The 26,649-nt window shown below is 48.8% G+C and overlaps 1 protein-coding gene across 1 annotated transcript in view; it reads right to left on the bottom strand.

Moving 5' to 3' along the window:
• JAG1 (jagged canonical Notch ligand 1) overlaps positions 1–17,172 on the bottom strand; it is a 38,652-nt gene extending 21,480 nt beyond the window's left edge. Inside the window, exons 1-5 of the mRNA XM_047771676.1 lie at positions 16,577–17,172; positions 15,860–16,165; positions 6,967–7,018; positions 1,813–2,067; positions 55–115 (exon numbers count right to left, since the gene is read on the bottom strand). Coding sequence (XP_047627632.1) covers positions 55–115; positions 1,813–2,067; positions 6,967–7,018; positions 15,860–16,165; positions 16,577–16,657 — 755 coding nt within the window. The 5' untranslated portion in view covers positions 16,658–17,172. The remainder of the gene's footprint in view (positions 1–54; positions 116–1,812; positions 2,068–6,966; positions 7,019–15,859; positions 16,166–16,576) is intronic.
• Between the last annotated feature and the right edge of the window lie 9,477 nt (positions 17,173–26,649).

Here is a 26,649-nt window from a genome sequence, read left to right as displayed (position 1 = left end):
ATTCCTCCTCTTGCATGAAAGAGAAAATTACTAGAAAACAGTTTAGTTGTTTACCTGCAGTCACCTGGGAGTTTGCAAGACCCATGCTTGGGGCTACAGCCCTGTCGGCAAATAGCTGTAAAAGAAAGAAAGAAAAGAAAAACACAGAAGAATGTGTCAGCATGATGCCAGTTTCTTGCCCCCGCCACCATCAGGAGAATGCCCCGTCCATTAAGCCGACAAAATCCGCTATTTTAAGAGATCTCATATCAAGTCCGATGTAAGAAAAGGAAGATGGGAGATGACTAAATAACAAAGCTTTAAACTTCAAGGCCGAGCTAGCAGATTCTCAAACATGATACTGTTTGGGGACAAAATGCAGGCAAAGTTGGTGGGGGAGGGGAGCTTCTGGAGTCTTGGAACAATGGCTACTCTGCTCCAGGCCAATTCCCACCCTCGCCAAAAGCAAAAAGGTCTAATCCTTTCTCATCTCACCCACTCAGTCCCATCAGGGCACATTCAGATGAACTCCAGCTTTCTTAAAACCCGCCAACCAAATGCCTAGTGTCTCAAAAATACATGGGACTCACAAAGCCAACCAGGCCGGCTGCATATGGCAGGCTAATCCACAGGCTGGATATGATGGTACTTTTGCAAAGTATCCACACAAAGCAATCATGCTTCCTTTATTAAAAAAAAATTTCTTTTGAACAGACATTAAAAAATACAAGGCAGATCATTTTTAAGTAATCGTCACTGATTTTTAGAATTCCAACTATGTAAAATACGTCTACCAATTCTTTCATTTGGATCCCAGAAAGGCCAAACTTTTAAAACTCTTGTCTCTAACGATTTAAGAAAGCAGTGTTACCCAGGAGACCAGCAAATTCCTCTCTCTGCCCTGCCCTTCAGTCTCAGTTTAAAAGTTCACTTTAACATTTTAGTTTATCTTAAAGGAATTCATCAAATTATGTGAAATAAGCAGAGTGTGTTCATGTTTGTGAGGGCCTACTCTCTGGTTCATCAGAATCACCCACCAATTTGCTATGAATCAGAAGTTTGTAAAGGTTGAGTCCACAGATCATTCTGTGAACATCTGTGAACATGTGGTAAGTCACTGAATTCTAGCAGACAGGGCTGGGACAGTAGACAGGACATCTGAAAGCTTATTCTATTGCGGATGCGTTCAATTCTGCACAAGTATGAGAGCTCAGCCTTACCACCTGCCCCCTCCTTCAAGGCCACGGCTCCCAAAGATGTCCAGTGAATGCTGCCTTAAGGCCACCCTGAGCTCAGGGGCTGTCATTTCTGCAAGATCATCTGTTCAGACATTGGCTGGGCTAATCCAGTCCCACTGGGCATCTGTTTGAGGCAGCTCCCTCAAAGCACAGCCTGAGAAGGGGGTTCAGGTACAAGGAAGGGGGTTGAGGGCAGCAGATGGGGCAGGGGAGGAACTGAGGGAGAATGTGGTCTCAGCTGGATCCTGGGAGCAGTGTCTGGGCATGAATCGCAGCAGAGACTTAAGACAATGAGGGGCTAGCCTTCATATACCCTCATCAACCATTCACAGACTGAACTGGAGAGATGGGATGTGGAGTGTCCCCTGTCTAGACAAGGACAATGCTCCAAAGGAGGGACTGCTGTGAGATGCTAGCAGCCAACGGTCAGAGCATCCAGGGGACAAGGGACCAACAGCATCTTCATGCTTCGGGGCTGAAAAAACAGGCCAAATCTCATCCCACCCGAGACAGCCACCTGATGGCAGGTGAGATGGGCCACCCAAAGTGACGGCTACCGGGAGCTAGTTAACCCATCGAGCACATGCCCACACACCTTTGTTACACTCGGGACCCATCCAGCCTTCCATGCAGGTTTTGTTGCCATTCTGATCACAGGCATAGTGTCCAAAGAAGTCATCTCGGGGTCGGCAGAACTTATTGCAGCCAAAGCCATAGTAATGTTCATCGCAGGTCACGCGGATCTGATACTCAAAGTGGGCAACCCCTGTGTTCTGCTTTAGTGTCTGCCACTGACGACTGGGGTTGATCATGCCTGAGTAAGAAGCCTTTTCAATAATGCTGTCGGGTTCTAGAGGTCAGAAAAAGGAAAAAAAAAAGGATTAATCGCCCTAACCTTCACATCAACATCAGAGCCTTTTCCTCTAAACATTTTGAGGATGTTTAATGATGACAAATGCAGATGGTACAAAATTCACATAGTAGGGAAAGCGCAAAAAAAAAAAAAAATGAGACTTTCCTCTCCCACCCCATTCCTTTACCCTTTTTCCTGAGCATGTAGTATTTCATTGCCTTGAAATAATTTACCTAGTTCCCAACATGTACATATAGGTTGTTCTGGCCTTTTCTTATTAAGCCAAGCCACAAGGAATATCCTTGAACATATCTGCCCATATGTAGTTCTAGAAGAAAGAAATATCCCAGAAACAGAATTGTTGGATCAAAGAGGACATGAATGACCAGCCCACTTCCACCCAGACAACCCTAATTCCCAGGAATGAAGCCCTGGTCCATCTGTCCTGTCACCAGCACAGGAAACTATTTCCCAATAGCAGTGTCAACACTGTGTGTTATCAGACTTTCAGATCTTTGATAGGTAAAGAAGTACCTCTTGTTTTAATGAGTATTTAATTAAGTGATGGTGAGCACCCTTTTGACAAAAACATGTGTACCTGTTCCTAAGATCTGCAACCCGCTTCTCTCCTTTGTCAAGTTTTTAATTGAGCTGTTGGTCATACTGCTTTGCAAGAGCTCTTTACATATTATAGAAACTGGCCCCTTATGGAAGGCTACAAGCTTTCTCTTCTGGTTTTAGAGTTTTGTATCTTGTTTTAGAAAGGCTTTGTCCACCTCCAAACTGCTGGGAGCCACAGAGTAATGTTTCTTTTGTTTGTTTTTTTAATTGTAATTTGGCATCACTTAAGCTGCCATTCAAACAGTAAGACCACAAACTTGATGCCTTTCCCCTTCACCCAGAAAGCAGATTAAAAAACCCTTCTCCCCAGTTTACAGACAGGCAGACTGAGCATTTGGGGAGCAAGTCATGCTCCTCAAAAGGGTGCCTACCAGGGAAATATACACACCCAGGGCCCAAGCAACTCCAAGAGGAAGAAACGGTCCCAGCCCCTGATGTCACTCATCATCTAGCCTGAGAAGAGACAGGTACAAAAATAACTCCAAACACCAGGGGCCAGGAGTTCAGGGAGGGATGGGAAAAGAAGGCCCCAGTCAGCACCCAGCCTCGTCTTGTGTTTGTTTTCTTAAAGCTGCCAGTACCAAGCCTCGACGCCTTGTCGAATTCAAGGCCACCTTGGAGAGACCCTTAGAACCTACCTGTCTCTGTGATGCTTATCCACCCACACCCGTGTTTTTCTAGGCCCAGGGCCTGCACTCATTTGCAAGGCTAGGGAAACCCCATAGGTGACCAAGAGACGGGGCCCTCCCGGAGAGCTTCAGCCACCCTCCACTTCCAACAGCGCCCCAGCCCTCACCCTCTGGGCACTTTACCCGTGGGCTAGACAAGCCTTGAACAAGCTCACATACCTGTAGACCTACACCCTGGCACGCACGAACCACTTGCAGAGAACACTTTCCTAACTGCCGTTTTGCAAATAAACACTGGCCAAAGAATGACAAAAATGTCCCTCGATTAACTGTGTGTTTGCTCTGTTGCTTCAATTAAAACGTGGAGGGAGCTATTACTCTGTGATGAGCTCGTCATAAAGGAATTATTTAAACACACTAGCCATGGCTCCAAGGCCCGCAGCACCTCTCAGGCAGGTAGCAACAACGAACAACTCAGACAAGCATCCAGGGCAATCCTAAAGGCCCAGGCTGACACGCCACTGAGCACTCTGCTTTCTACTTATTTCCAGGTGCCTCGATGAGGCTAACAGGTCAGTATAACTAATGTCACATCTGCAGTGACAGATTTTTCCTAAGGGCCAAGAGGGAGTCCAGCGTGCCCATGACCTGCTTTCTGGCATTTGGGTTACAAAGAACGAGTTCGCTGTCAGCTTCCTCTAAGCTGCTGACACTGCCTCAATTACACTTCCTATCAGCTCAGGGGCATAATCGGTGTTTCCGGGGCAGTTCAGTTGGTAGCGCAGCTTTACGATTGGAAGAGCGTGTAACCAGGCCTTTCTACAATCTTCAATCGCACAAAGCACCCACAAGAGCCTTGCAGGCCAAGCAGAAGGTGGCAGGAGGTGAGTCTGAGCAGAACTCTGAACCACGCCAACCACAAACCTAGGCGGGGGCCTTAGCCAAGAAGGTAAGGTATAAAGGAAATCTGGTCTTTAGTATGCAGACTTGCATTTCCAGATCTATAGATGAGAACGATACACTGAAAGCATCTGCTCTGGGAGGGAAGGTAAACCCTTCACCCTTCCATTCTGCAGTCCTAAAATGTAACACCAATGACCTTGGAGGGCTGATGATGGGAGGGCCGGCCTCAGACAATACTTTCTGACACATGGGTATCACCTGGGCTGTGCCTGGGCCAGGCTCTGATTGTGAGGGTTCATCACAGAGCTGATGCAAGAAGCAATTTTCTGTTCCAAATCTCAGGGCTCTGCCTGTCATCTGAAGCCTTGTTTGATCCCTGGGGAGCAGCTAACTCCATTTGGGTTAATACACATCCTCTGCTTCTGCCCTCATGGAGGGCAGTCCCTTGGGAGGGACAGAAAACAGCATGTGCAAAGGTCTGGATGCAGGAGAGAATGTGATGCATGAGGACAGAAAGGTGAATGTGATAGAATATGGATATGCTGGATGACACTGAGGCATGTGAGACGGAGCTGGTGGGGAGACAAGGCTGTTCTGTGCAAGGGGCTCTGCCGGTCACGTAGAGATCGGTCGAAATAGCACTAGGAAGCTACCAAGGGGCTCTGACAGTCACACAGAGATCAGTTCCAAGAGCACTAGGAAGCTACCAAGGGGCTCTGACAGTCACACAGAGATCAGTTCCAAGAGCACTAGGAAGCTACCAGGTGGCTCTGAGAAATGTGCTTTGAAAAGATCCGGAGGGCAGGAGAAGAGAGAACGTACTGGAGATGGAACCAGAGTAGAGGCTTTTGGGGAAGGAAGATGCCAGGTTTGATTTCGGATATGAAATATTCAGAGATACCCCCGGAAGCATCGCAAAAGGGAGGCTGGACAAGCAAGTGGATAAACCGCTCCAGCAAACCTCCCCCCCAATCCCTCCTCATCAACTTCAAAAAGTGAGCTTCAAGGACCTGCAGTGGGCACACTGACTTTGGCCACCCTTGTCTTCCCCAGGAGAGTTCTCAAAGCCCTTTATCCCTGCCCTAAGTCTTCCTGTGCCCTACCAGAGATTTCACACACCCCCACAAGAGACAAGAGGCCTCAGAATGCCAAAATGGGGCTACCCCAAAATGCAAACCATCGTGGACAGCTCTGGATGTGCACCGGCTTCCCAGGGGAATAGCTACCTGACGCGTGGGCCGATGGAAGGCCCAGGAAGGGGCCCTTGCACAGCCTAACAGGTGTCCTGACTCAGCTTTTCCCAGGAGCCAGGATCAACCTCCAAGATGTTCATGCCAGCGGCCAGATTGTGTGAACATCTGCACCAGAATAACTGAAGAGCCTATGCGCCCCGCCCCCCACCTTCCCAGTGCTTAGTTACCACTGTAAGCAGGTCACAGTGACATGACGCTCACCCAACCCCCAACGTCTGTGGCAGGGGAGGGAACAGAGAACAAATAGGTGTCTCCAACCTTAACTGCCATCAGCCACAACCTGGGCTGCTCACTGCCACTCCCCTCCTACCACAACACAGCAAGACAGGGGTGTTGCTCGGGGGGGGGGGGGGATGTCCACAGATCTGGACTTCAGATGACAAAGCAAAAGAAGGGAGACCCAAATTGCCTGGAGCCTCTGGCAACTGGGGCTCAGCAGTGACCATGTGGCCCTGGGAGGCCAAGTGAACTAGATACGGCCAGGCACTGACCGCCTGGCAGATCCCGTTCTGGGTGGTCACAGTCTCAGGGTCAGGAGGAAAAAAGCCAGGCGAGAAGAGATGTTATTAGCAGCAAACACACCAAGGGTCAGAGAGGGAGAGAAAGGCAATGAATGGGTGGGACATTTAGGAGGATGGGGACAGACGCCAGACTGGTCAAGCCTTTCTCCTGTGCAGGCAAGATTTTGGTGTGAATCACGTCTTCTGATGACAACCACCCAGCTCCTGCAGCAAAAAGGGAACTGGCAGTCTCGGCAAGGGAGGGAGAATGTTTTTTAAGTTACAAAGAAAGAAAGAGCCAAGACTCCCTTCTAAGCCAGACTGCTGCCATTCCCATACGCATCCTCCACCAGGGCTTCCCCAGCTCCCAGCCCCCACCCCCAGCAACCCTGAGAAACAGCCTCACGCTGAGAACAGAGTCACCTTTCAGAGGGGACAAAGCCAGTGTGATGGCCGCGAGACGCTAGAACGCAGCTTCAATGAAAAGTCTGTGGTGCACAGTGTGGGAAATCCTGACCGCTGAGGGCTCACCTGCCCACCGAGTGAAATTCAAGGTCAGTCTTTAGAGCCCAGAGCCACCTCCGTGGGCTTTATCTTTCCGATGAGAGATTAAACGCTCACTTAAAGTTTAAATGGACTTTTAAAAAGTCACTACTTTGATCCCTGAGCAGTCTACAAGGTTTTCGACTTGTAAAACCATTAAGATCCCTATCCCAACGATAATCTAGGGCCAGTATTCAGGGACTGAGTTAACTGGCAATCTCTCCTGACCACTTAATATTCTGAGCAAAAGTTCCAGGGGAAGTGATGAAAAAAGATGCCGTAGAGAGGTTCATCCTTGCGGGGGGGGGGGGGGGGGGGGGGGGGGAGTGGCAGGAGGTGGCAGAAGAGCTTCGAAGCAGCTCCAGCTCTGACAGGTGCCAAGCTCTATGCTTGCAGACGCCCAAGCTTGGAGGCAAGCCCGTGGCCGTGGTACTTAAAGATACTTACGAACAGTGTCATTGCTGGAATCCCACGCCTCCACGAGCAAAGTGTAGGACCTCTGCAACAGAGATAAACAACAGCTCAGTATTCAGAAAATTCAGAAACGGGTCAGCCCTCAAAGGCCAGACTTTCTTGGCCTCCCTGCACACCCTGCCAAGCCAAACCCTGCAGCCAAAATGGAAACTGTATTTGCGGTGGAACTGAGGTCTTGGGTGTTGAGAGCCAGACTGATCCACCCCCTGCACAAACCCCCACCCCTGGGTTGGCCAAAGACATGGGGGCCCACCATGGTGTTCATGCAGGCAGCCCCCAAGTCCCCATCAGGAAATGCCACCTCTCTACTTGTGCATACTTTTGCATAAGGTTTTCCCAAACCTTCCAGATTCTGGTACGTGAGAAAAGCACACAAAGAACAAGATTCGAAGCGAACCTAACCAGGTATTTGTACTGGGGAGTAGGGGGATGGGGTGGGGGCGCTCATCCAGGGCTGAGTATTGCTAAGGTTACACTTTGGGCCCTGATGGGGAAGGTCTCCAGGGAGGCCCCTTTTCCTTTTCAGAACCCCTTTGAAAGCCCTGTCTGTGAGAGACCATCTCTGCTCCCACAAGTATCAGGTGACTCTAGGAAGCAAGGGGGGTGGTGGGTAGGTGCAAAGAGACTCTAAAGACAAAAGGCGGTAACCTAACTTGGGGGTGCGTGGAGGGGGGACTCTGGGGACGAAAGTACAAAAGGGAGAAAAAGCAGCACCCCCGAGGGTTTTATTTATTGATAAACTTATCTGTCAATTAGATCTAACATTCCAGGAATAATCAGAGTCCACTAACTAAACAAATTCCCTGGACACTGGCAAGAGGCCAACCATTCTACTGAAGGCACCTTTTATCTTCCAGGCTTATCTCAGAATTCCACCCCCCTCCCCCGCCCCCAATTCAAGCCATTAGCAAATTCCCGCTTTTACTCAAATCTTCATTTGTAACTTAGAATGAGGCCAGTCTCAAAAAACACCAGGGTTTCAAGAAAGCGTCTGCTATCTTGGTGCTGGGGAAATATATATCCAAAGGTGGGAGTGGAGAAGAAAGGCATATGAACCCTTTTATGTGTCTTTGCCTTGTCACTGTCAGGTACCAGTACATTGGAAGTAGTGGCATATATATTGATTAAATAACACCATACCACCAGGAAGGAACATACTGTCACCAAGAGATGGTTCCTACAAGGTGAAGGCAAAAAAACAGAGAGGGAGGGGAAAGAAAAAAAAAAAGGAGCTTCATTCATAACTTTAGGCAAGCTTACTGCTCTCACAGCGATCCAGCAGGTCTCTGAATATAAAAATATCTTGTGATAGACCCTGCCTTGGAATTCAGCCGAAATATGTTTCATACTCAAAGCAGAGTAGGATTCCATTTCGTTCACTGATAACTGTGGGAAAATGCTCAGAAAGCAAGCAAAACCGGGCAAGCCGGGGCACATACCCAGCCCTCTCCTGCAAGTGGCCAGAGGTCCAAGTTCATTGCTGTCATCGTCGTCGTTGGTATTTTATTAGTGAAAGTTACACCTTATTTACTGCCTCTGAGTTTCCTAGGACTTCCTACAAATTATAGGACCCTTCCCTGAGAGCAGCAAGAAATTAGGTTTCTCTACTGATCTGAGAGGAGAGCCAAGTCCAAACGAGGCCAGATGTGGGGCTGATTCTGGGTAATGAAGCCCTTCATTTGCTGGTCACATCGAGACCCACGTTCTTCACTTCCACATATTGTTGTCATTAATCCCCTGATTAAATGCACTGATGCTCAGAGTTGTGACAGACTTGCATAAGCACTAAACACGTAATACCTATAAACCCCACAGAAAGGGAGAGTGCCTCAGGACCAAGCTGGCCTGACAGTAACTCCGCTTAATTCAAGGGAGAAGGATCCTTGATTCCTGAAGAAGAACTTGGAAGACCAAGCAATCTACCAGACTCATCCTCCCCAGAAACAGGAGACCTCAGGTGTTGCTGAGCAACCCACCTCACCTTGAGGGGAAAGAGAGGCCCAGAGCCCTTGATATTGGCTGCTTCATGATTTTCCCATAAACTGCTTCTAGGAGGTTGAGGTAGGGCAGGGGCAAGGGGCTGGGGGCTGTAGCACTGGCAATGAGGTCTTAGCAGAAAAATAAAGTAGCAGCCCTGGACCCTCTCTCCCCCTAGTTTCAGAGATGGGAAGGTGGTTCCAGGACTTACTTCCTAGGGCAGGAGGATTCCTCCCACAAAAGGATTCTCTCCAAGACTCCTATTAGGAGGCACTCTTAACTCCCACTCCATCCCCACACTATAGATCAACAATCAAGATAAGTGGGCAATGATTATTAGTTGCTAGGGAACTTTAATTTTTCCCAGGCCCACGCTTGACCTCTGTACATCCCAGAACGTCGTACATCCAGATTCCGGGATCCAGACCATGTGCACCTCATGCCACCAAACCTGAGTACCAGGCCCCAAATGGGCATTTCACAACGACCGAGTCACACCAAGTGGCCGCTATGAACACCCCCCCCCCCCCAGCAGAGGCTGAGTCTCCAGGCCCTCCTTGCGGTTTGGAAAAAGTTTCAGGCAAGATGACAGGCAGGTGTTTCAACTTATTAACAAGTTCATACGACCCCCACCCCTCCAAAAGGCAAAAAAACCCCAAAAGAAACAGCAAACACCTGAGTTTTCTTGATTTCAAGCAATGAGAACAGATTCTTAACAAAAGCTACCTGGCTTTCCTTTTTTTTTTTTTTTTTGCAGAAAAATGGCCTGGGGGCAAAGCAGGAGCGCTGGGCTGCTCTTAGATCCGCCTGAGTTTGCAAAATCATTTCTGCCCCTTCCCAGCTTCAGGCCCAGGGAAACCTGACAACCCAGCAGCTGGTTCTCACTGCTGCACAGCAGGAAGGAGCAGGGGTCAGCTCTCAGAAGGACCTTTGGGGAGGACGCCTGTGGAATCCTACCTGGAGGAGGGTCCTGGCACACCAGGGCCCCGGGCAGCTCCTCCCGCCCTTGGCACTGAGGCTGTGGGAGGCCTGCATTCCACGCCCATCCCTCCGCCACCCGCCTCCCCCATGGTTACCTTGGCACTGGGAGGAGTGGTAAGCACTTAATTGCCACATTAAGAAGGGGGGGATGTAAGAAACAGAGGTAATTGTGTTGGCAGCTGGGAGCTTCCTTTTCCTGGCAACAGTGGCAGCCAAACCAAGCCCTGAGAAGCGGCTGCTTCCACTCCTGCCAAGCCGATGGACACAAACAGCCCGCCATGCAAACGGCACGCGTGCGGCATCCAAAAGCCTGGGCCGAGCAGCGGGCGCCAGGGAGCGCGCCCACGGGGCCATTGTACGGAGTCATCGGCCCGGGTCTGTCTGGGGCCCTGCACTCTGCTGACTCAACTGTCGCTTCCTGTGGCTGGCCCTGTATCTGCATTATTTGGGGACTAGCCACATTATTCCCGTAATCCTCATTTCAGTCCATTCGGCCACACTATTGTCCTGCCTGCGTCTGGGTGGCCAGAGTATACAATATTCCAGGAGCAAACATATTAAATAAAGGCTCCAGAGGTTCCATGTGTGGGCACACGCATCCTGACCCCGACGACGCACGGGCAGCAGGGTTTGGGCAAGGTGAGGCGTGGAGCAAGGACAGCCAACCCACCAAAATCCCAGCTGAGACCTCAGTGGTAAAAAGCAATTTAGTCTGCGGGGCTTGACATTTCAATACAGTCTGATCTGGTTACAAAGGGTGATTTTCTCATGAAAGCCCACCTCAAAGACTCCCAAGCAGAGCTCCAAAGCTCATATCCAGATTGGAGACTCTCAATGAGATGCCTCCGCCTCCTTTCCCATCATTACCCCTACCTGTTTGAAAAGCATCCCACTGATAATTAAATGCACCAGTTACAAAAGGGTGGCGAGGTTAATAGATAGAATACCGAGAAGCCAGCCAAGCACAACCGTCCAGTTCACACAGAGCAAGCCTGAACAAGATGCCCTTCTACTCATTTACCAAAAGCGCATAAAAACTGGGCTGAGCTGGTAGAGTTGCCTTGAATGTTTGACTATTTATGTACCGCTTTCAACCACTGGGAGCCATGCTATGGAATTTCTTCCCTGCGCACACACTGCACCAAAGACCAATGTCACAGGCACCGTAAAAACAAGGGCCATGGGGCAGGGCAGCCCACAGGGTGCTCGGAAACCAGCAAGGAAGGCACAACACACTAGCCAAGAGGCAGGACATTTCTGAACTCAGAACCCTAGCCCACCTCCTCTACCATTGGAGAAAACACAAGAACCATCACTTTTCATGCATCCTAACACATACAACTTAAGGTTGAAAACTGGGTAAGGTTTATTTGTTTGATTTTTTTTTTTTAATGTATTTAGAAGCTGAAGCCCCTTGGGACTTCATCCTGGGGGTTGATGGGGCAGAGGGGGTAGGAACAGGCCTCTAGAATATTCTTAGGGATATTGGCCTTTATGGATTACCATGCTAATTATATGCACATCCAAAGATCGTGCACTCTTACTGTCACTAACTTGGAAGCCTGGCACTAAAACCAGGTTGTGGCCTTCCTACAATGGGCCAGTGGCTGCTATGAACCCAGCCAAGGCCTCTGTTTGCATCCCTGTTTTCAGATCAGGACATGAAGATTCTGCGTTGCCTTGGCTTCGTTTTTCCATGAATAACATTTTTCCTCCATGCTGAACTTTCCACAGGCCTTCCACCCAAAAGTTCCCTAACAACTATCTGCTATAAAGATTTTAGGCAGGAGTTCCCGTCGTGGCGCAGTGGTTAACGAATCCGACTAGGAACCATGAGGTTGCGGGTTCGGTCCCTGCCCTCGCTCAGTGGGTTAAGGATCCGGCGTTGTTGTGAGCTGTGGTGTAGGTTGCAGACGCGGCTCAGATCCCGCGTTGCTGTGGCTCTGGCATAGGCCGGTGGCTACAGCTCCGATTCAACCCCTAGCCTGGGGACCTCCATATGCCGCGGGAGCGGCCCAAGAAATAGCAACAACAACAAAAAAGACAAAAGACAAAAAAAAAAAAGATTTTAGGCAGCATTTAGATCATCAGTTTTCTAGGAGGCTATATGCTTTGTTAAGTGGCCGCTGCCTGTCCTCCTTGCCAATCCAACTCCCCGCACCCTGCAGCCTCCAATGCCAGAAGTTCCACCACCCTCGAAAAAATGTTTGCAGTCCCTGGAGAATTACGGGAGTGGAGTTGGTGTGTTGCAAACACATGTAAGTGCTGGCCGTTTGAATGAGTTGCTAAAGAAACAAGACAACAAGGAGGCAGGATACACAAGAGGTTACACCTGGAAGAGGAAAAAACTATTAGAAATCAAAGTATCTTGAGTAGGGATTCCATGTGGGGTGCAGTCATTCCACAGACACACAGTACAAAGTAAGTACTGTTCAACTTTCTCCCAAGGCTGGTTTTGCAACGCAGACATATCATTTCATCGCTTTAGTTGGAGGTAAGAGTCTTAGGGCAAAGGGTGTTTTCCCCACGCATACTCTGAGCACGTACACATGCATGCTGTTTGTGTGCACGCAGACCACGTGGGTGGTACATTCTGGTTGCAGAAAGGAGCCAGTTCCAATGAGAAGTCCCTCCCTCTACCTGGCCACACATCTGCCAAAGCCCAGGGACCAGGAAGCACAGCAGAAAGCATAAAGGCAAGGACATGTCAATTACAATCTGCGACTAACCTTGTGGCATCTGATTTACCCAAACCCCTAGCAGTTGGTTATTGAGGCCTAAAGCTTGAAGGAGGCCAGAGGTGGTACACAAGAAATCACACTCAAAGGGATTTGCCTCAAAGATGCAGCTGATCTCAGCAAGCCTTTTAACACAGTCAACAGCATTTAAATACAAGGCCAAGAGACCAGGTACCTCAACTGCTTTCCCCAAAAGTTTCTCCAGAGACACTTCACTCCAGGGCCAGCAAAGCATCAACCCAGCTACTACAGCTGGGGTTCTGGAGTTTCTAAAAAGCTTTTGGGGCTGGGTAGCGTTAATTACACTAATGTATTTTTAATAAGCAGACGCTCCTGGGATTTGGTACTAATTTTGGGAAGTGCAACTTAACCATTTCAGCGAGTTCTAAATGGTTATTCCCCAATCATTTCCCGTTGAGCCCAATTACCTCTCATAATGGATGGCCTTATCAGCACGACCCTGATTGGAGGATCATAAATCAGCCTAGTTGCTTCAAGTCAAGCCCCGCCTAGCAGCACTGCTACAGTGATTAGAAGCCCCGGAAGAAAACCACCACCAGGCTGGGGCTGGGGCAGTGGACCCGAAGAGGGACACAATCAAATACTCTCCAGAGGGCAGGCCACCATCACAGAGCTTCTCCCAGGGATAATGGCCTGTGGTTTGCTGTTGAATCTGACTCAATCATTTCCTCCTCTTCCCCTCCAGAACATGAGCAGTTGTTTATTGGGGTCATAATTCCAAGCAAATGACACAAATTATCCCACCTTCTAGACTGATCATCTTCTGTGTACCCTGAACCACAGCTCTGCCACTGTCAGCAAACTCGGGGAGGACCCACATGGACTGCCTAAGGGTTAGAAACTTAGGTGCCGGGAAGTTCAAGGTGGTTTGACTTAAAACAAAAACTCCTATATCCTCCTTGTCCGATCTTGAATTCTATACCAAGTTCAGTTGTTACCTCTTCAACAAATCAGCTTTAAATAGACATGCTTATTAATATTTAATTGCCAAACTAGATGAAGCTGTGCTATCTACTTCAATGACTTATCCGTTCTCCTTAAGAGCTTTCACTTAACACTCGCCCTGGAATCATTCTTGAAAGTTACAGACCAGGGTGTTTCTCCAACCTCATGGAGGAAAATAACAGGACACCTCCACACTTCACTGTCCCTCTTGAGACAGGAAGCTCACGTTGCACAGCAGGCCCAGGCGGTTTTGGGGCAGTGGGGTGGGGACTTGTTTATGAGGGACATGGGCATTTGGCTCAGTTTCAAAAGAACCTCACTCTCAGTGCAGCCCCAGCAGTCTCCCCCCTGCCCCCTTCTAGAAAAGCCGAGAGTCTTTTTCATGGTTGGTGACCCGTGGGGCCTGAAACCACAGAAGAGCACCAGCAAATCAATCGTCTCTCTGCCCTCACACGCCGCTTCCGCTCTTCCCGTCTAGGGCTCTCTGCCAAGTGTCAAAAGGGGACAGACACACCTTCTGGGTCACTTTCCCGAGCCAGCCTGGGGAGCAAGGCTCCCTGTGTTCAAACCAGCCCTTTCTCTGACCCTACTCTTCAAAATGAACCTCAGCCAGCCCTGCAGCTTTTCCACATCAGTAATAAGATTCCTTTTATGGTCTTGTGAAAAGCGAGGGGCTCCAGACCGATCCTCCTTGGGAGGGTGGAACCACCTGCAGGCCCCTTCCCAGGAAACTCCAAACACACTGTCAAGGGCAAGGGCGGTCGGTCGGTCGTCACAGTAACTTGGGCCCAGCCAGATTAAAAAGTGGCCAACCTCTTTAAAGTTCTCCCTAATAGGGGATTAACAAACAAGATAAACTCTCTTCGTAAAAATGAGATCCCACAACAGACTCAGTCCTTCATCCTGAAAGAATTCCACAAACCACAGGTTTTTATAAGTCTCCTTTAATGGCATGTTTCTGATAACTGTCTTATCTCACCCAGGCAGAGGGCACTTTATAACGCCAGCTCCAGTAAACGCGGGCCTGGAGAGCCATCCCATCTTCTCACAAGCTCCAAGGCTGACTTTCTCCCCTCCCTTCCCAGAGTTGCGATCCCAACCCGAGCCCGCGATAGGAGGCAGCAGAGTGCGCCCCATCAGAGCACGTGGCGGCGAGTAATTCCCCCGGGCCCCGAGCTCCCCCTCTCACCACCCACCCGCCCAGCACAGGCCGGGCCAAGCTCCAGTCCTGGCACCGTATCACGCCTCCTGGACAGCAGGAGCGGGGCAGAGGGCACCAACATTTTCCCCTTTCCTCCCCTTCTGTAATCGCGCTCATCTTTCCACCCATTTCGAAATGTTGCCAGGGCCACTGCCTAGAGCGGCTAGGGGGGTGGGGGTCCTTTGCACTTGCACCGGCGGGGGCTGCCTCCTACGGCCGCCCCTTCCAGGCCTCCGCACGCCCCCGAACGCTCGCAAGGGCCCGCGCGCCCGCCGGACGAGGGCGTACCCCCGCCCTTCCCGGGGAAGTTTGCAAACACAGCTGTTCCCGAGCCCGGGAACCGCTGGAAGTGAGGCCACAAGGGCTACACCGCGCGGGGGCGAGGGCAGGAAGGGACCGGCAGGGGGCGGAGGCTCCCTGGCCCAGGGCTCCGGCAAAAGCCGGGACACCCCCACCCCGCGGCGGCGGTGGACCCAGGCCTTACACCCGGCCCAGAGCGCGCCCCCGCACGCACCGAAATCTCCCCGGGAGCAGCGGGAAGCGGGCTCCCCACACCCTCCAGGAAGGACACACCCGCCTTCTCGGCTGCTCACGGGAAACGGGAAGGTGCCAATTTGGACGGCGTTCGAAGGCCAGAATTGTGCAGAGCCGCCTTCCACTGCGCATCAGGTTTAATTGGTTGAGCAAAGATCATCTATAATGACCTCCTGGCTCGGGCGGCTACTCTGGGGCCTTCAAGTTGCAAGTTTCAACCGGCCTTCCTGGGAGCCTCGCCCCTCAATCCCCTCTGGGGTCTCACTTGTGTGCGCTTAGCAAAAAGGACTGGGACTGGGGCCTGCTGAGATCTAGCTACACAGTCTGGGCTCCTAACACCCCACCCCAAAGACGTCCTGGGTTAATGCCGAGTTTCCAGCCAAGGCGCTGTAAATCCCTCTCCTCTCTCAAGAGAAATCAGGGTTCCGCTCGCGGGTGCGGACCCCAGGCCGGCCCGGCAGTCACTCACCGGCCAGGCGAAACTGAAAGGCAGCACGATGCGGTTGCGTTCGTTGCCGCGACTGGCCTTGAGGTTGAAGTTGTTGCCCCCGATGACAGGCGTGGACCCCGAGCCGAAGCTGCAGGGCCCCCCGGCCGTAACGCGCCACTGGTACTCCTTGAGGCACACTTTGAAGTACGTGTCACACTCGTCGCGGGAGCACTTGCGGTCCCCTGGGTTCCGGGCGCCGCCGCAGCAGTTCCCGTTCTGCAGCTCCCCATTCACGTTCTGCATGGACAGGATCTCCAACTCGAACTGACCGGAGGCCCAGCACACCTGCCGGCAGGGGAGAGAGGGAGGTCAGCACAGGGGAAAGTTGTTTTCTTCGAGGGTGGAAGTGGAGACTCCTTCCCCGCCCGCCCCGACGAGCCCTCGGCGCCAAGTGAAGATAATTTTGCAAAACTGGGTGCAAGGGCTTAACGTGATTCCCGGGCTTAGGAGGCTGGAGTGTGGGAGAAATCCGACACGACTGTTCCCGGGGAGCAAGCAAGCCCTGCCCAGCCTGGGGGTACATTTAGGAGCCCGGGGGCTCCTCCAGCCCAGGTGCAGCCTCTCGGGCGTAGGGGCCCAGGCAGGAGCAGGAGCCCTGGGGCTCCCGAGGCTGCTGCAGGCGCTCAATCGCAGGCGTCCAGGCGCCGCGAGGGAAACGAGAGGGCGGGCTGGGAGGGGGGCCCGGCAGACTCCTACCTTGGCTCGCAGGGCGCAGAGCAAGGCGAGCAGGAGGCTCAGGGGGCGCCCGGGCCGGCCGCGGGTCCGTGGGGACCGCATCGCTGCACCGCGCGCCGCGGGCACTCGGGACGCCGCCGCCGCCGCTGCTGCTCGCGCTGGTGCTGCCGCTGGTGTTGCCGCCGGTGCTGCCGTCGCCGCTGCCCCTGCGGCCGCCGCGTCCGGGCTCTAATATACTCCGCCGATTGGAGCATGCACGACTGGAAAACAACACCACTTTTCAAAAGCCCTTTCAAGAGCGGCCCGTTCCAGAAGGCAAAGAGCCCGGCCTCCTTTTATTATTCTGATCGCTTCTTTGAGGCGCTCCCCCTCCTTTTCCACCTCCCGGCTTTCTTTCCTTCTCTCGCGCTCCCCTTCTTTTATTATTATGATTATGCGCAGCCTTTTATTCCCTTTCAGATCAGCTGCTCAGAAAGGAGGGAGGGAGGGGAGGAAGGAAAAAAAATAAAAAAATAAAAACCCGAGCCCAGCTCGCGGCCCGGCCGCAGGTAACACAATGACGCGTGCCTGCCTGGCTCTCGGAGAGGGACTCAGAGAGCCCGTCTGGGAGCCGCGGCTGGGGCTGGCCACCTCTACCCAGCGCGCAGGACAGGCGCATGCGTGCTTATTAATATTCATGAGGGGCGTGACCACCAGCGACACGCCCCTTCCCTCCCAAAGGATGGGGAGGGGGAGTACTGGAAAGAACTTAGAAGGGGTTGAGGGTGCTTAGACGCGCAGGGCCACGTAGACGCCTGGGGCCCCAGCGTAGACCCCTGCCCTCGGGTGTTTGGGTCCAGGCGGGAAGAAGGGCAGGAGGCTGGAAGGAACATGAAGGCTCCGTTGCTCAGGGACGCGCGGGGCCAGTTAGACGCCCAGGGCCCCCTGCGCGGACCGCCCCCTTGGGCACCTCGCGCCGAGCGCCTCTGGCCTCCTGTCGGAGCCCCAGGTGTAGGCGCCTCGGCACTGCCTGAGCGATCGGAGCGGGGCGGCTTCCGCCTTCTGTGCTGCCTGCGTCAGCCGCGGCTTTCGCCCCTGTAGGAGGGCCTGCCCTCCGGGAGCCCGGCCCGCTTCCCGCGAGCGAGTGAGCAAGCCGCCCAGAGCGCGCAGCTGGCGGCAGAAGCGGCGGCGACGAGGCTGGCGCGCTGGCCGCCGTCTGCTTGCCGGGCAGAGGCGACCTGGGCAGGCGCTGCTGGGAACTTTGAAAAACTTTCCCGGAGCCGAGCTGGCCGCAGATTCGAGGGGAAGCCTCGGCCACGCCCCACCCCCTCCCAAATCCGAGTCTGCGGAGCCTCAGAGGGCTCCCAGCTTCCTTTCCAAACCGCGCCGGGGCAGAGGAGGGGAAGCCAGACGAGGCCAGAGGGCAGCGGGCACGCGGGGGTCCTGCCCAGGCAGAGATGCTGATGGGCTGGGGCTCGCACCCTCCCAGTCTCGCCGCCCAGGCCGCAGTGCCTGAATTGCACCTGTAGGCGGCCTCCGAGCAGCTCTGGGTGGCCAGAGAGCTTGGAAGGGACTGTCTCACTGCCAGAGCCTGGCAGCAGAACTTAGCTTCTCTGGGGTGGCAGTGGAAACTGATGCTATTTTCTACCTTGAGGCGAGCCTCGCAATTAACAGCGACACTCTCGGTCATAACCAAGGTCAAAGGGAAACCTGCAAGTTGGCCGACGCCTCCACCAAGCCCTCTAGGCGGACCTGCTGCTGTGTTTGAGGGAATCTCTTTAGAGAAAAAAAAAGGTTAATTTCCACTGAAAGGTGGACAAAGTTTTGGCCCCTCTGTTGGCTACGTCCTGCCGAAAAAAGTGATTCTTCAGGGGCTGGATGATGGCTGGATGTGAAGCATGATGGGCTGCAGGGGTCAAGGGAAAGTATTTTCCAACATGCCGAGTTAGAGAATAAAAGGGTGGTTATTTACTTACTACATTTCATGGGTGGGTCAATATGGGCAGTATTTTCAGTACTAGATCTCATCCCACTAGGGAATAAAATAAGGCAGCTAACTGACCTCTGTGTTGCCTTGGTTCAAAGTCACCAAGGATGGCTTAGGAATCTTGGCATTTTAAGGATGCAAGAAATGCTCCTAAGAAAGGCACCTTCTCAATGTATCCCATCTTGATCATTGGTGAAAGAATTAGTCCATATTTGGGAAGGGATAAGCAGGATAAGTCTGCAGCTGCCATAAACAGGCAATCTGGGTGTTTCCTCTTAACTGACCCCAGTCCCGGTCCCTCCCCCCATTTTCTTGAGTACTAGGCATCCAGTTGTCAAATATAATTTCATCTAGACTTCTGTCACCAACTCTCCATACAAACCAATCTCTCCTACCACCCCCAGTTTTCCCTGAATGGGGTGCTAAATAATGGTTTAAAAGCAAATGCTGGTACTAGAAAAAAAAATTATGATGGCTGTTGAGGCCTTAAAATACACACTCCTTAGAATTCCACCTGTTGTAACCTATTTCAATTCTGCACCCTGTGATCTGTTTGTCTCACACCGCTCAGGAAGAATCCAGGTCGTTAGCTGAAGAGTTTAGATCCAGCCACCTGACTTAATTTGAGAGGGCTACCTGAGAGGTGTTCCAGGTAGGGATATGGTGAGCATGTAAGCCAAGGTCGGCTCCAAGCCACAGGTGAATTTAGCCCCCTTAATAACAAGAGAACATAGATTTCTAAGGGAGTGGATTCTATCTGATTAACCCAAACAGATGTCAGATCACTAATTAACACAAAATTCTCATGCCATAGAGCATGGTGCCCCTCACCCTTCCTGAGCCTGGGGACCCACTTTGAGAGAAAACAGTTGTGGGTGAGAGGGGATTCTTTGAAAAATTTTCAGTTGGGGCCCTTGCAACTAGTTGGTACTCCCCCAAAAAGCCAGTCACGTTTACCACAGCAGACATCAAGTGAAAACTCTGCCCTCTACTTCTTCACAGTGGTTCCCAACCTCCCTCCCTGGAGAATGAGGAACTACTGCAGAAAAAACTCAAATATGCAGACTCCCCCTTGGCCAGTTTGCATCCTGCCTCTGGGTGTAGCTTATATTAAGTGACCATTTCAGAAAAATATTCCTGTGAAAACTGAGGTTAGCCATCACACCTACACCTGTGAGAAGTTGGCCGGTTCCTGTCTGGCCTGTTTCATGTGCTCAAATCATAACCGTCTTTGATTACCTTTTTTATTTTTTTTTTTAGAGTGTAGTTGATTTATAGTGTTGTCAATTTCTGCTGTACAGCATAGTGACCCAGTCATATATATGTATGTATGTATATATATATATATGCATTCTTTTTCTCATCTTCCCTCAAGTTCTACCCCAAGAGATTAGACACAGTTCCCTGTGCTGTATAGAACATCATTGCTTATCCGTTCTAAATGTAGTAGTTTGCATCTACCAACCCCAAACTCCTTTACCTTTTTTAATTTTAAAAAGAAGCTGCTTTGGAGCTCCAGTCATGGCTCAGCAGTTAGCGAACCTGACTAGCATCCATGAGGACTTGGGTTCGATCCCTGGCCTTGCTCAGTGGGTAAAGAATCTGGTGTTGCCGTGAGCTGTGGTGTAGGTCATGGATTCGACTCAGATCCTGTGGCTGTGGCATAGACTGGCGGCTGCAGTTCTAATTAGACCCCTAGCTTGGGAACCTCCATATGCCAAGAGTGTGGCCCTAAAAAGACACACACATTCACACACACAAAAGACGCTGCTTCATTTTTCTTTGTCCACAAAACTCGCCCTACCTTTACAGTCATCAACAAACAGCAGTGCTAAATGCTTCCCCTCACCAAGGCTTAATAAAAGATCTTTATTTAAATACACTTAGCTGACTTCAATCCCTGGTTAATCGACACTGTGGTAAAAATCAGCAAATCAACATTGATTGAGAACTTCATGACATGCAACAACATGGATGATCTCAAAAATAGCACAGTGAGTGAAAGAAGCCAGAGACACAAAGTTCTACATCCTGTATGAATCCATTTGTATGAAGTTCTAGAACAGGCAGAACTAATCTATGGTCAAAAAATATTGAAAGAATGATTGCTTGGGGAGACAAGAGGGTGGATAAGAGTTGGGGTGGACTGGAAACCTCTTCTGGGGGAGGGAAAAGGGTCGGTCTGTTGATAAGAGTTTAGGTTACACAGGTGTATATGCTTGTCAAAATCCATTAGTGCACTTAAGATTGGTGCATTTCACAGTATGTTCAAAAGTGAAAAAAATTTAATATTCAACTTTAGTTATATGAGTATTGAAGAATTCAGAGGGGAGAGAAATGATATTTGCAGCTTGGAAAAGCATAAAAAATTAGAGGACTGATGGATGGCTAGGACATCTAAAATAGCCTTTAAAATCTCCCTTTTTCTTTGAATGTGATGGAGAAGTGAATGCAAGTTCATCAGCCCTCTTCTACGGAAAAGCAGATATCTTCCTGCCCCTTTCCAGCAGAAACAAAGGATGCTTCCACATCCTACTAACTCTCTATGTATAACCAGCTCAGAAAATGTAAGCCTCCATAAACTCTGCCTAGCCAGTTCCCCAAAAAGCACAGCCACATCTGTGGATTATTCCTATTCTTCCACATCACAAGGAGTTCTGAAAAAAAATAATAAAAGCAAACCTATGGGCAATGAGTTAGACATTAAAAAATCAGGATACGGAGTTCCTATGTGGCTCAGCAGATTGAATATCAGACGTTGTCACTGTAGTGGCTTGGGTCACTGCTGTAGCTCGAGTTTGATCCCTGGCCCAGGAACATCCACGTGTCATGAGTCTGACCAAAAAAATCTTTTTTAATGAAAAAAAAATCAGGATAAAGTTATAGTTCCCATAACAACCATAACTAGACCACAAGTTTATACATTCAAGCCTAGATTGAGTAGTTCCAGCTTTTTTTTTTTTTTTTTTCCAGACACAAGAGATCTGAATTAATTTTCTTTGGAAACCAGAACTCTGAATTTTTTGCATCATCAACAGTAATTTTGCATGAGCCTCATTTTTTCACTGTTTTGGTTTTGCCTTGAGCTCAGGATTTTCAGTGTTGCCTACCTTGCCCCAACCCTGTCTCCCGTTCATTATGTGAAAACCTACAGGGACAAGTAAGAGTTACATGTCCATGTCCCCTTTAACAAGCCAATCACAGAAAGTCACAAAAAAACCCAAGATACAAAATCCAGGAACCATGGGACTAATTTCCTCATTTCACTCCTTGAATTAAAACCAAAGATTTTTTTTAAATGACATTTCATAGTTTTATATAGTTTTAGAGTTTCATAGTTTACTGGGTGGCCAGGGGTGGGGAGAGTACTTATAAAATATCTGCTTTTCTTTTTTCTTCTTTAATGGCCACACCTGCAGCGTATGGATGTTGCTAGGCCAGGGATTGAATATGAGCCACAGCTGCTTCAGGGCTGGATCTTTTAACCATTGTGCCCGGCCAGGGATTGAACCTGCGCCTTCGCAGAGACCTGGGCCACTTCAGTCGGATTCTTAACCCCCTGTGCCACAGCAGAAACTCCAAAATGTCCTCTTTTCTTACAGTGGAAGGTCATATTTGAACATCAAAATCTTGGGCGTTAGCTGCTGTTAAAATTGGCATTCTCAAAACAACCATAAATGATTTTTGCACCCTCCTTTTTGTGGTGAGGGTGAATTTTCTATTCTATGAATGATACCTGAATGACTTGACCCACAAATACCCTGGGATAACATTTTTTTGAAACCAAATTGGTCCATTTGTACAGTTGACTGATCTAAATGAAACTAACAATTTTCTATAATTGGAAAGTGTGACTGAGCTCTTACAAACCTTTTCATCTCCTAAAAGGCTCTGGAAATTACACTTTCAGAGGCAGGTAGCATTTGGAAAATACCGCAATGCAGTTCACTCCTGAGCTCCTTTTCATCTTGTTTGCACTCAGCTTTTCAAACCTATGTAAACCCAAATCAGCCCCCGGATCTCAAAAAAAAAAAAAAAAAAAAAAAAAAAAAAAAAACCAAAAAAAATCAAAGTAATTGTTGAAACTTGAGGAGAACTAAATATATCCAGTTATCTGAGAAAATTTCAAAACATACGTAAACGTGAGAGTCAAAGAAAAGTGATTACACCTGCCAAAGGCATGGAAGCCACAGGGCTTTGGATTCCAGTATTTCATGTTTGGGTTAATGGTTCTCAATAAATTACAAGATTGTGTCTGTGTTTGACATTTTTGTTCTCAAGCCAGTGATTTCTTTACTGATGGCTTTCTCTAAACTAGGAGTTATTATGGAGATAAAATGTGGGTGATTGCTATGCTTGAGTTTAATTCTTCATTGGGAAGGTAAATAGTTGTTTTTTTATTATTGTTTTAATGCCAAGAGCACTCAAGGATGACTAAAGAAACATTAGCTTGAGCACAGAAATATTGGCACAAGTACTACCTATAAATGTTTAGATCCTAGTCATAATGTAGTTTACTGATAACACATTTTCATAAACATCATTCAGAAGTGACTTCAGACTATGTCAAGGATCCTTTTTTCTTTTGGAAATAAAACCAGGGCACAGAAAACTTAAAATGACTGCAAAGGTGAAAGTTTAATTTCCAAAAGATGCGTCCATTGAAGTGGTCACTTATTTCAAAGGTGGGTAAAAACTAGAGAAGCCGATTACATTACCTTAGGATACTTTGGTGGTAATTCATGGGACAAGGAGGTGGAGGCTTTAACAGACTACACCTGTGACCTGCCTTGTGTAACGGGGCTCCCTAGAATCTGGGTAGGCCTGAAGTATGAGGCTGCATCCCTAGAAAGGCACGGGGTTAGCAGTCATGGAAAAACCATCACCCCAGCATATTTTGCAGTAGCCTTAACACCATTTAAGGATTCTGACCAGCTCTCAGCAGCATTTAAAAAAAATTGTGGTAACATGATATTTGCCATCTTAACCATTTTAAGTGTACAGTTCAACTGTGTCAAATACATTCACATTGTTATGAAAACAGTCGAATATTTTCATCTTCTCAAACTGAAACTCTACCCATTAAACAATTCCCCATTTCTCCCCTCTCCCACCCTGTCAATCACCGTTCTACATTCTGTCCACATATTTGACTCCTCTAGTTACCTCATATAAGTGGAATCACACAGCATTTGTCTTTTTGTGACTGTCTGATTTCATTTAGTGTAATGTCCTCAAGGTTCATCCATGTAGCCTATGTCAGAATTTCCTTCCTTGTAGGCTGATCAATAGTCCATTCATTGAGTGTATGTGCTACATGTCGTTTATCCATCCATCCACAGATGGGCACTTGGGTCCTTCTGGCTACTGTGAATAATGCTGATTTGTCTACAAATATCTCTTCAAGACCCTGTTTCCAATTCTGTGGGGTATACTAGGCATCATTTTAAGAGGCATATTGACTAATTGAGTCATGCCCAGAAGTAGGTGAAAAGTCAAAAAATACAGACCCCTAGGTAGAGCAATTAAGGGACTTGGGAGCATCTAGCTGGAGAAGAGGGGACAGGAGGCATATCCATCTGCAATATTGGAAAGGCTGACTCAAGTCAGAGGGAGTGGAGTTGGGATGCTTCGAACAGCAGAAGAGGCTCTTGGGTGAAGGTTACAGGCAAGTTGGTTTTGACTCAGCAGAGACAGACTTTGTTTTCATTAGAGCTATTCCTCAAAGGGGCTGCCTTGGAGGTAGTGAGTCCTTACAATTGAAAGTAATCGGAGGCTGCTGGGACCACTTGTCAGCACCAGGGGAAAGTCTTGTTTCCATTCAAGATTGGAGATTGAACTATGTGGTTTCCTAGCAATATCATCTTTATGACACAAAGGCAAAATAAACGGTTAGGGTGGCAATTCAGGTCTATACCCACAAAGAGAGCCGAGGAGCTGGTTTTAGAAAAATATGGTTTTGATGCCACTGACTGGGGATCAGCAGAGTTTGGTATGCAGGGGTGAGAAGAGCGTGGACACTTCTGCTTACCTGGTCAGATGTTTTGAGAATAAATCCCATAATGGCTGCTGCATAAGTCAACTATAAAATTAATGGGGTTGGTCATCTCAGCCGTAGTCTGTTACTACACTCTCTCCCTTGCTGTTCTGAATACCCTCTGAGACCAGCAGCACTGGCATCCTCTGGGAGCTTGTTAGAAACGCGAACTCTCGGGCCCCAGATCTTCTGAATCAGAACCTGCAATTTCACAAGATCTCCAGGTGATCTGTATGCATGTTAAGGTCTAACCCACACCAAATGCAGAAACAGTCTACATACTAGTTAAGTAGAAGTTATCAGATGTTCTTTCCATTGAATGGTGGCAATAATGTGTCATTGGGTAGAAGAATTGGGTAGTCAAATCTTGTCTGTCCTATGACAAGCTCAGTGTCATAATAAGAATTCCTTTCCTCCTCTTTTTTTTGGGGGGGGCACTCCTACAGCATGTGGAAGATACGGGGCCAGGGATGGAACCCGTGCCATAGCAGTGACCTGAGCTTCAGCAGTGACAACGCCAGGTTCTTAACCCACTAGGCCACCAGGGAACTCATCATAATTGGAATTTCTCACAGTTATTTACCCAAGTACATATTTCTATAGCAACATAGTCTTAAGAGAGATTTCGGGTGATTTTCAGGTAAAATATATACATAAATAAATATCAGAACCAAGGAAAACGGAGCTCAAGGGAGAAGACCAAGATCAGGGATGAAAAATAATAAAAAAAAATAAGTGAAGGCAGGCAGGTCAAGCACAATTACCTGAGTTGAGCAGAGAATTGGATGATGAGCTTGCCAACAGCCAAAGCCATCAAGAAAATAGCTACAAGATTAACTTTATCCATGGAGAGCCAACGAGATGTTCCCATAGATGGAGCAAAGCTTTCCTGGCATTTTGTTATGAAACATAGCCACATATGTGTAGGTTATATATTATAAATGTCTAGGGGCATTTGGAGGTCCCATTATGGCTCAGCAGTAGCAAACCTGACTAGTATCCATGAGGACCCAGGTTCCATCCCTGGCCTCACTCAGTGGGTTAAAGATCCAGCATTGTGGTGAGCTGTGGTGTAGAACACAGATGCGGCTCTGATCCAGCATTGCTGTGGCTATGGTGTAGACTGGCAGCTGCAGCTCCAATTCCACCCCTAGCCTGGGAACCTCTAATCCACACCAAATGCAGAAACGGCGGCCCTAAAAAAGGCAAAAAAAAAACCCCTAGGGGTGGTTGGGTCTTATATACATGGGACTCTTAAAAAAATGCAACTGTTTCTCAGAATGAAGCACACTGAAAATTGAGAATATGATACAAAAGCCGAGTGGGGGGTGGGGTGGGGGTGGGGCCAGGGAGGAAAGATAACATGGTCCCAAGGGTACATCTTTCAGAGAGTTTTGCTTAATCCAAAGATGATCCCCCACTATCCAGGGCAGTGACTTTTATGTTTGTTTTTGTTTTAAAATAGCTGCTCAGCAACTATTTATTGAATCACTGAATAAACTCTCCTGTGTGGGAAACGATTGCAGATTAAATTTCTAACAATTTAATTGTTCTTGTTCAAAAAACATTCACAAATCGCCCTGCCCAAAGATTGACTCAATATAGGCTCTAATAACACAGCTTTCTGAGATCTCTGATCTCCCAGCTTACATGGCTGTAATTACCCAGGTAGTCGAACAGTGAGTTTCATTTTTTTTCAACTGAGTTTTCCTCTTGTGTAAATGTACAGATTTTGATGAAATTCAGTAAGCTTTTTCAGATATAAGCAGCTTCCTTATGAGGGAGGCTACTTATAAAAAGCCTTTTTTAAATAAGTAGTGAAATAAGCCACTTAGCTTTCTTAAAAATTTAAATTCTATGAGAAGAAATGATAATATGGCTGTTCTTCTATCAAAAGATTCTAGACTTCATGTTTTTAAAATATCTTGATTTTTTTTTCCAGGCCTCCACTTCACAGATTATAATATTAAGCTTATAAGCTTAGATCCAGGGAGTTTAAATTTATTTCTCAAGCTTTCTTCATCTATCCTTTCCTAGTCTCATAATTACAAATTAGTCTCTGGTGAATTGCAAAAATCATCCCAAATCTTT

Source organism: Phacochoerus africanus, chromosome 3, assembly GCF_016906955.1.
Source record: "Phacochoerus africanus isolate WHEZ1 chromosome 3, ROS_Pafr_v1, whole genome shotgun sequence".
Classification (NCBI taxonomy): domain Eukaryota; kingdom Metazoa; phylum Chordata; class Mammalia; order Artiodactyla; family Suidae; genus Phacochoerus; species Phacochoerus africanus.
The sequence above is the reverse complement of the archived record's forward strand: the minus strand, read 5'-3'. Positions and strand labels throughout refer to the sequence as shown.